This window comes from Opisthocomus hoazin, chromosome 12, assembly GCF_030867145.1.
Source record: "Opisthocomus hoazin isolate bOpiHoa1 chromosome 12, bOpiHoa1.hap1, whole genome shotgun sequence".
NCBI classification, from domain to species: domain Eukaryota; kingdom Metazoa; phylum Chordata; class Aves; order Opisthocomiformes; family Opisthocomidae; genus Opisthocomus; species Opisthocomus hoazin.
This window is the reverse complement of record NC_134425.1, coordinates 303,308-314,022: the sequence shown is the minus strand read 5'-3', so window position 1 is coordinate 314,022 and position 10,715 is coordinate 303,308. Positions and strand designations below refer to the sequence as shown.

The 10,715-nt window shown below is 42.8% G+C and overlaps 1 protein-coding gene across 2 annotated transcripts in view; it reads right to left on the bottom strand.

The window, feature by feature from the left end:
• Positions 1–7,238: 7,238 nt before the first annotated feature.
• The window catches only part of CRISPLD2 (cysteine rich secretory protein LCCL domain containing 2), a 32,346-nt gene continuing 28,869 nt past the window's right edge, over positions 7,239–10,715 (bottom strand). For both annotated transcript variants that reach the window (XM_075433924.1, XM_075433925.1), the window contains exon 15: positions 7,239–10,645. In XM_075433924.1, coding sequence (XP_075290039.1) covers positions 10,591–10,645 — 55 coding nt within the window. In that variant the 3' untranslated portion in view covers positions 7,239–10,590. The remainder of the gene's footprint in view (positions 10,646–10,715) is intronic.

Genomic DNA, 10,715 nt, shown 5'->3' with positions numbered 1-10,715 from the left:
TTTGTGTGGCACCTGGCTGCCTCTTTTATTGCCATGCAATATCCTCCAACAAATTGTGAGGAGCACTCATGACCCTTTAATTCAAAAATTCATCGGTGAGCCTGTGTTACAGACCCCATTCCACAGCCCTGTGGATACCCACAGGAGACATTGCCCACACCTTTTTCTTAATGTCAGCTGTAACAGCACAACCATCAACAACCAGAGGCATTGTTTGATGCCATCTCCTATCCTGCTTCTTCCATAGCAGAAATCATTTGTCTGGTAAAGACACCCTCACCAAGGTGCCAGAAAATCTGCATTTTCCCACCTGCCTGGTTTAGAGACTCTAATTTGTACAGAACTGGAATGCGAACTCCGAGCAGGCAAACGTGGGGCAGAAGTGCAGTGACTAGCTCAGACCCAGGCTTAATGATTCCATAAAAGAGATCCTGAAAGCATTTTGTGAGCTTTTCTTCTAGAAAGGGGATCTGTGTCTTTGCACCCTTTGCAATATGGTGTTCCTGTCCCAGCCAAAACAAATGCTGAAATCTACAGCAGTTTTCAGTATGCTCATTAAAAACAAATCAGTGGTTCATTTTTGCTTCCTCTTCTAACAGTTTTCTTGCCACCCTGCTCTCCCAGCAATAACTTCCCCCTGCCGTTAATGTGATGCTGTACTCTGAGCACGGCCCATGCCTACAGATTGCTGCCTCCGCTGCCCTCCATGCTCAGCACAGCCCTACCTGGCCCTCTCTGCCACCGGGGAATGGAGGGGGAATGCAAAGGGGAGTGTGTGTGCAAGTCCCAGGGGTCTCCAATCTGCTTTTAATTAAAGGTGGAGACCACAGAAGACTTGATTTGTCTACAGGCAGTAACAAGAAGAAACGGAAGAGCTCAACACAAAGTGGAGCTTTGATGAGAAATTCACATCTGCCAAAATTACTGTGCCCAGAGGGCTGGTAGGTAAAAGGTGTTGGTGGGAATAGGATTTCCTTCTGTTTTGCACACCCCTAGCTGTGGGAAGGACTCCTTTATTCATCTACAAAACCTGAGATGCTCCCATGGATGGGGTGCAGCTGATGAGGACACAAAGCCTCACTGCACCCCAGCAAGGGAGGAGACCAGTGTGCCTCAACACGTGGGTTTTTAAACCAGGTCTACAAATGGTGTTGTTGCAAACAACCATCCACTTGTCAGTAATCAAGCATGAAACTAATGATATCTGCCATCGGTGTAACAGGAGGAGTTGGTTTTTTTGGTTCAGGCTTGTAATGCTCAGCAGTTTTCCAGTTTGTGTGTGTTTCAGTGCCATTTGACCAGCTGAGTTAGTTGTTCCACTTCAATTTCTCTGAGGAAGGCATGCCAGGAAGCCATTGATATGCAGAGGTAGAAGAACCAGCCGTGTTGTCTATCCACTCACCAAGCTGGAAAACTGCCCATTAATTTCCAGAAAGCCTGAATGTTAGCTCAGGATAAGCTAGATTACTTGTGGCTGCTCTTTCCTTGTGAGAAATTTCCTTTCTGTTGTATTTAGCTGAAGTGGAGTATTGCAGTCTGTTTTCTCACAGAAGATGGTTTTCCTGGAAGAAGGCAGAGCTGACAGTGGTATTCTTCCTCATGCTTTCAGGGGAAGGGTGAAACACGTCCTCAGTATTTTCAGGCAATTTTAGCATCATGTGAGATCTTTCAGTAGAAAAACTTTCAGCAGATTTGGAAGACAAGGACTTATCTCCTACACCCTTGAGACCCTCAGGCTAAGAGGAAAGAGAAAACCAGCTCAACGTGTATTTGCTGGCATCTCTGTACCAGTACAACTCCTAGCTCAGTAACGTTTTCCCTAAAGCCACAGTGTGCCTTTTCTCTTTGCATCGGAGTAGATCCAGGGGCAAAAAGTGTAATCTGAAGATGGACATCCATTCCCTATTCCCAGAAAAGGACCTCCATCTGCACCGCTGCACAGGACCGAAAAGCTGCCACTGAGAGGTGCAGACCTTCAAACTAATGTGTGTGCTAAATAATGAACCAACTGCTCAGAGCGAAAAGCTCTCACAAAGTCCTTGCAAAGCTGGAGTTTGGCTTAAAGGGGCTGAGGAACAAGAAGCAAGAAGTCATTTGGGACCACCTAAGTGCCAGCAGGCTCCCCACCACTGCGCTGGACCAGTCTTGGTGGAATGGGCTGCAGAGCCATGGTGCAGCATCATGAAATTAGGCACTGATGATGAAGTGGAGTCTTTCATAACTGGCACGACAAAATGCTTTTCTTTTGGGGAGCAAGAGGAAAATGTGTTTGTGGTGGTTCAAAGCATCTGGATCACCTCACTTCCTGACTTCCACTCACCCCTCTGGTTTTTGGTGACTGGCTTTCATTCAACTTCCAACACAAAACTGCCTTCAGATTTGACAAAAATAAGGCCTGAGAGTCCAGTTTGAGTCTTTGTCATAGTCCCTTGCTCTTCACTCCCCTTTTTGCTCCATTCCCCTGAGAAAAACCTTTCTCCTTCACAGTTCTGCCTGAAATTTTCTTTTCTTTTTTACTTGACACTACTTTTCAATTTCAACAAAAAAATTACTGCCCCCTTCACCCAGACAAGACCCCAGTCTCCACCATTAGCAAGCAAATACCGGTTATACACCACGGGAAATCGAAAAAATACAACCAACTAATTAAAATTTTCCATTAATGTGTTTCAGTGCCAACAAACTTTTAAGAAATCATGCTTTCAAACATTAAAAGAAATTACTGAAATACTGAAATAACTGAAAATATACTTTTTAAAACTCTCAATTTTTTGTTTTGTTTTGATCAACAAAACCACTTTTCACTTGAAACTGCCTCACTAGAAAAATGGGGGGTGGTTCTTGCTCCATTTTGTGCCTTAATGCGACAGAAGTGCTTTGGGGGATTGAGTGGTCGCATAAATTTTGCATAAACGTGGTTGGTTTGGGGTTGTGTTTTTTTCCAGAAGTCAGTCTGGCAATGCAAACAACCCCTCATTTATCTGCAATTTGCAAGTATGGAGTCAAACCCTCCGATTCCCCAGGAGTGCCCCGCTACTGACCCCCAGATGAGGAGTGCTGCTCAACGCCCTCCCTGCTTGGATCCCTTCCAGGCAAGCTGCTCCGCTCGTGAGACTCAGACACCAACCATCTTTGCTGACCCAAGACCTCAGAGCAGCTCCAAGCCTGCATCTCAGATGTGAAAGGTTGGCACATGCGAAACAAAAAAAAATAAGAGAGAAGAACACATACCCAATTCTGTAATATTACACATAAAAAAGACCTGCTTTACAGACCCTGCTAATATTTCTGTTCCCAATGTATGAATTATTAATATTTAGTATCTGTGACTCGCTAATATTTACTTTAGGAAGTATTTTTATAAAGTTTGACTGGTTTTCTCGACATAGGAGCTAATGGAGGCTCCTGTTGTTAATGGCCAGGGATCCCTCCCTGAACAAACTTTTCTGGTCACTGTTTAAACTGGGCTGCTGGGCTCTTTTATGGCCCTGAACCTCTAACACGAAGCACTGAGGCTGGCAGGGATCTCTGCTGATGGCTCTGCTGAGACACAGCTAATTTTAAATCTGGATCTCAAGGCAAAGGAAAAACCTCTCTTTTACTGGCAAAACTGTCACAGCTGAACGTTGTATTCAGATTACGGGAAAAGGCTGCGAGAGAGCACACACAATCCCTTTTTTGGGTACTTGGCATTAATTTTATCTGAAGTCATGGATTATAAAAGAGAAGAGCAGAGACCTCACACAAATTTCTTCTGCGTCAGCACAGGACACCCGGGGTGGCCAGGGACCCCCTCCACACCGAGCCCTCACCATCATGCCATGCTCTGCATGTGGCCAAAGGGCCAGGGCTTGGCCACTTTTCCAGCAGCTATCCTCAAAAGAGGCTCACAAGCATTTTCTGGAACTACATTCTGAACTGTCCATAATATCAACTAGAGTTGTCTTTTAAAGTCCTTTTCTTGGTCTAGACTAGAGTTTTGAGGTCATCAAAACTCAACTGTTTTCATAATATTATTGTTCTTGTTGAAATGGTTGGTGTCCAGACAAATTCACATTGATGCTTTGGACTTAGAAAAATCATCATTTTCTGATAAACAAGCTGTTTGCCAGAAAACCATTTATCAGCAGTAGGCTACTTAGCTCCCTGCATCTGTTTTGCTGTAATGCTTTAAGACAGCTTAACTTCACTCATGTATTTGGAAACACAGCCTGCTGAGCTGGCTGGCTGCCCTCAGACACCTGAGATTGTTTCATGACTCTGCAGATGAGAAAATTTCCATGGTCTCCATCTTCCCACTAAAAGCCTGTCCTCAGCTGCTGCTACATGCCTGGCACTAGTACGAGATGCCTCCTCCGCATTTCAGCAGTCTGTGATATTCTCCAACAGCCAACACTCGGTTTGGATTACTCTGCTCACTGACATCCCTACAGGGATGCCCTAAGTCACTACTTGTCAGCATTTCACATCAGCGTTTTTCTAGGTTTGTCCCCAGTACTTCACCTCAGATGTGGCAGGAGGTCCACAGGTCCATCTGCAAAGCCGCCACTGAGAATTGCTCTCCAGACACACACAGTTACTGATCCAGTTTTGGAGCCCCCTTGCATTCATCTAAACCGTATTTTAAGCACAAGCACATCAAGTGAGATGGTATCAAACACCTTCCTATAGCCAATCTATCAGGTTTTACTCTTTTTTTTCAACTCACAAAGCCCGTTAAGCTGGTAGAGAAGGAAATTCAGCTGCTTTTAAGATTTGTTTCTGACAAACTTGTACTCTGGCCCCTTGGCATAGTTCATAGATGGTATTTTCTTAGTTGCCATAAGTGCAAAAGATGGACGTGCAAAAACAAACCTTGAAGCAGCTACCAAGATAAAAACTTGAGGGTATCAGTGTCAAGCACTTCTCAGGACAGTGTTTTGTTGGCAGGTCGTCTCTCGGGGTCATAGTTGCCCACAGTCTCTAAACCAGAGGAGCCCCAAACCTGGGAGAAGGAACACTTGTAAGGCATTCTGAAACACTGAATTTATTTTGCAAGCCTGTGCTCCCTTGTGCTTCTGCTTTCAGCTACAATATTCCACCTGAGCCTCCTGACTTTTAGCCCGCTATAAATATCCTTGTATTCAATTTGACACTTAATAGCACTACGATGTGCTTGGCTATGCAGCAGATGGTGAGGGAAACTGCATATAGCCCTGGCCTGCTCATGTGGTACGAGGGCTGAGGAGCAGACACTGCAGAGAAGAGTGCTGCATAAGGAAGACCTTGTCTGTTGATTTAACTCTGTAACCCTATTTTAACCACTGTCAACAAGATATAAGGGTGGTTTCTATTTACACTGAGGCTTCTTTACACTGCTCTGTCCACACCCGAAAGTGGCATAAATGTCTTCTAAGTGCCTTAAAGTAGGTCCTGAGTATAAACAAGAACCAACCCCATCGTTTGCAAAATGGCTTTGAAAACATTGCACGGGTGCATCCTATAAATTAATGTGGGTTTTTGGAAGAACACCATCCCAAGGTATGCCCATGCTATACATAGCCTCTGATGAGCTCAGCACAGGACAAGGAGCAGGCAGCAGAAGCAGAGCCACAGGCAACAAGACATTTCTCCTGAAACGGCGAACTGGGAGAGCCCTGCACCCTGCTGATTCCAGAGGATTACCAGCAAAGTGGGAAAACAGGGTTATCAGGTCCACTCCTTTTGTAGACTGCTACCCTCACTCGGATCCACATGGGTTTCTCTTTCTTTTCCACTCTACTTACATGCAGCCTTTCAGTTTTTATGTCCTCTTCACTAAAGCACAAACCTGGATCCCACCCCTGGCTATGAAAAAAAAAATTTCACTTCTACCTCTTTGCGTGTTGCTCTAAGTCTTCACTTACCTGATTTGCATACCTGCTGTCCAGAAAGAAGACACAGCTTTTTCTGTGATATTGCTCACAAACAGCACTCCTGAAGACATCATTTTTGTTGTTGTTGACGAGCATATGGTAAAACACATGGCTTGAGCAGGAGGAGACAACAGTTAGCAAAACCAGAGCCAGCATCAAATGGATGGAATCTAGCACAAAGAACAGGAATATCAATGTTAAATTTTGGGTGTTACGCTGTGTTATCCGTATGCTGACCCAGATCTGCATTTTGCAGTGATATTTTGGGGCATTTTGTAACACTAGCAAATAGGAAATCAAACAAGTGCTGCAATCAATAGGGTGGTCTAATCAGCCTCAGCATGACCACAAGCATTAGTCTGAATATCCTTCTTTGCTTACTTTTAAGCTCATGAAAATCTTCCGTAATGTTTTCAGCAACAGAGAGATCTTTGCAGCAGTGAGAGTGGGGAGAGTGAGTACAAAGTGAGCATGAGCAAGTTCAAACGGGCAGTTTGTAACTGCAGAGCATGCAATAGCCGCGAAACTCTCTTCTGCAATCATTGGCAGCTCAACAACTGTCTTACCTTGTCAGCAACGCAAACACGTCTGTATTTTATGTTGATCTTGTTGTATGTGTAATGGAAAACATAAAATTTCATGGCCTTCTTGTCAGTTAGGACTCCCTCCCATGGCTTTGTCCGCATTTTTGGTCAAAAGCCATATGGTGCTCATTGCCTGGAGGCTGAGTTGTAAACCTCCTTGTCATGTTGCTTCTTTAACCAAGATGGTGTTGAATTACCATGAAACAACTTAGTTTGATTTGTGGTGCTGTTGGCAAGTATGAGCTCGGAGAAAATTTCAAGGGGGATTAAAAAAAAAAATCTGTATACTTTTCCCTTCAAAAAAATAAGAGTACTTTTAACAACAGCCTGGTTAGGTGAGAAGGAGTTCATCTCAGATGTATTTTGCTGTACTACTTCATTAAATGCTATTTCCAACTCATTAATTACTTCAGCCCTTATGTTGCAGGGACTTAAGGACAGACATCGATTTTCGCTTACTCTCAGGATGTTTCAGGAAAGGCTGCATCTTGTTCTTGATGAGTTAAAGGTTGACTTTTAATGCCTGAGTACTAAGCAGTATGTTTTATTTTTTTATGGAACAGACTCTGCACATCCTGATCTCACTTGGGCTCTCCAGGGGATAATCCAGTCCCCAGGAGTAATCCCAACTAGCTGTTCTAAATTCAACCCCTGTTCTGGCTGAGCACTAAAGACAAGGGAAGCAGTCATTCTGGGAATGTTTTATTTCACAAATAATCCAGAAATCAAAAGAAATTGGGGGGGGGGGGGGGGGGGGAGGAAGATGTTTCACAATTCTGTATTTAGAAAAAAAAACTATAGTTTACAAACAAACACACGGCCCCTTGAAAAACATGCAAAGGCACACAAAAATTTACAAGAAACTTTTATACATAGGAAGTAAAATACATCATTTTTCATAGAAAAAAAAAAAGCAACTCTATGAACTGGCCCTAAATATTTAGACTGCACAAGTGACCAACTGGAGACTCTGCAATCAGCTGTTGGCTGAACATGTTAAAATGAAGAAATTAATGGAGCCAATAGACCCGACAGCACAGCAGCAGCTGGGGAAGCGCTTTAGCTTTCGTGCTGGTTGTGTTTTCTGGAGATTTGGCTATGCTGAGCCAGGTGCTCCGCAAAGGCAGTGTCTGCATTGACAGCCTTGGCTTCAAAAAATAAATTTGTTGGAAAAGAACCACCAGGCAGCATAAGCTTTGCCAGGGCTTTAACCAGATGTTTCAGCAAGGCTACAGCCAGGTGCTTCAAGTCAGCACATACTTCCTAATCTGCTGAGCTGGGGTCCAAGGAGGAACGGATCTGGTGATACAAAGACATGCTGCATCTTTAAGCTGCATTGAAATATATCAGACTGAGAAATGTTTTGGCATCAGAAATAAAATCAGTAAATATTTGGCTAAAAACTTGTACTGTCCCACCTATATAGGAATAGCTAGCACACATAATTGCAAGTAATTGATATATCATGACTGCCTTGGAGGACCTGATCACCCCTAATTCTGGTGGAGGTATGTTTAAATTAATAGCACCCAGGACCTCAAATAATATTTGTGTAGTAAAGTCACAATTTCTCTTTTGTACAACAAATACAAAAATAAACAGATACAGACTTAAATTAACATCGGTTTCTAAAAATCCAAACCAGTTGGCTGAAGATAAAAATACGCAATTGTAACTTGAATTAAGCATTTTAGGATATTTCTGTTTGAATAATAATTCTTGTCTAGCCCTCTTTTTGTCAGGCAGATACATCCCAAGCTGTTTGTATTTTTATGTGCTCACAACATCCCCTGGACTTTTCTCCAAGAGCCCTCACATTTCTTTTCATCATTTTACAGCATACGCAGTTGTCATGGACAGCATATTAGAGGTGGGATCCTATGTTAGCATTGAGGCATTTCATGTGCTCTTGCAGTGCCCATGATGAATACCTGATCGCATCTCTTACTCCTTCCAATTCAGTAAACAGCACTGTAGCTACCATTTGGCCCAAGATGGTCATAGATTCATGCTGCAGTATTTAACGGGCTTGAATCAGACCACGTATAGCATAATTATTCACAGTGGGCAGAAACAGGGAAGCCTTATCTTACTGCCAAGATCTCAAACACTTCCAACCAGCAGCTTTTTTAAGATATGTTCCAGCTGCTTTTAACATCAATTTACCTAGTAAGAAAAAAATAGTTCAGTTTTTCTATCTGAAGCAAATAGTGTACACCTTGGAAGACAATACTGTATAAACAAAGATGACACTATCAAAGATGATAAATAGAGTCATTTCTCTCTATCCACCCCAAAGGTAGGTTTGCTGTGCAGCGCTTTTGAAGACTATGCAAAGCAGCTCCAAGTTCATAATTTACAATAGGGCACTTTCCAAATTCAGATTTTACAGAGAAAGAAACTCCAATGGTGAGACAAATCAAATGATAAATGTAATTTTCTTGCTGATTTCATGGTGTTTACAGAATTAAAGAAGTGCTTAATCATATAAATATTTTTGGTCTGTATTTTGAAACAGCTTGAAGAAATGGCTTTTATATCTGTCTAGATTAAACCAAACATAGCCTGAGCAGAAGAGCAGCTATGAGACATCTGCCAAATAAAGGGAAACATTTTCCCATTTGTTATATAATATTACAATCAAGTTATTGAGCAGAAGGACTACGCGTTTACAAGAACTGAAGAACGAAAGTTTACGTTGCCTTCTCATGAGTAATGCAGTTACTTGTGTGTGCATCAAGAGACAACCAGATTTGTGTTTAGACCAATTCTAAAAATTCATTTCCAATATAAAGCAGAGAATACTCTCCTGCCTTAAACAGCTGGTCATGCTAGGTTCTTCTCTTGGCTTTGAAATGCATTTGGATGCATGTTGAGACATAAAATAACAAAACATGAAACAACATCATTAGAACACCTCTGGGTTTTACAAAACGTACCATCCTGGGCATCAAATGCTCATGGGTGCCGCATTTACACTGAAATCTGGGGTCTGTTGGTGACACAAACTGAACAGAAAAATTCATCTACCTCAATGTATGTTGTATCTTTAAAGTCTTGGAACTGCACACACCACAAAGAGCTTCACGAAGGTGAAGTGAACACGCTTCCTACAGATGCAACCGTTCCTAGCAGAAATAAGATTAACTTTATCACTACTTAACTACTACAGATACAACAACCAGCACTGCTGTATAAAACAATACACTGCATTTAACTGAAATTTTATTTGAAATGGCGAGTAGTATAGGATGAGATGTGCCAGCACAGGAGCCGTGATTCACTGACTTCTCAAAGGTTGCCAGACTTGCAAAATACCTGCGAATGTTTGACCAGCAAACACTAAACCTGCTGTTTTGATTATCTGGTGGCCTCATTTTCTGCAGCGAGGATCTCTGCCACCATTTCACATCCTACTCCAGTCCCCAAAAAATCTTGATGTCCGGCCAACAAGAACGTCCTCTCCCCAAAAGTGACACCATCGTACAATGTAGCCCAGCATGATGCCCCAGCAGCCATACACAGCGGTGCTGATGCATGCCACCTCATTGGAAAAAGACCAAATTTTCTCTTCTTTTGCACAGAAAACATCAAACATACATAAAAACACTGTAACAAAGCCCAGCCTCTCCTCAAAAGAAGCAACTTTTAGAACAGTTTCTCATTTCAAAGGGTCCAGCGCCTGGACAGTTGCTCACTTCTGAGTCTGCTCAGCAGTGCACGTCCTCACACCCATCACAGTAGACGCGTCACACCCTAAAAACGCCACCCAGGGCCAGGCCAAAATTCCTACGTCTGCTGTACATTGAGTCACCACCGTTGTGTGTAGCACATCTCTCGTAAATTGAAAAGTAGAACAGTTTATCATTGCTGAATGCCCCTAGAGAAACAAAAACACAAAACGAAAACATACAAAGCTGAACGGGTGCGATGAGATGTGAACAGCTGAGTCAGAACCTGGTGTCTTTTTTTTTTTTTCTTTTCTTTTTTTAATTCCCTGAAAGAGTCCAGCAAGGAGGGTATGGTCAGAGCTGATGCCATCAGAGGAGCCTTCCTGTCTCTGGAGATCAACAGAGCGCTCTCCCAAAGAAACCTGCACCTTCCCGGGGAATTTACTGCTTCACAGCAAAAATTCGGAAAGCATTTCCATCTGAAGGAGTCTTCAAGCTGAAGAAAAAAAAAGAAAAAAGCACATAATGAACCAAATGCAGGCACTGCAGGACTCATGGTGTGACAG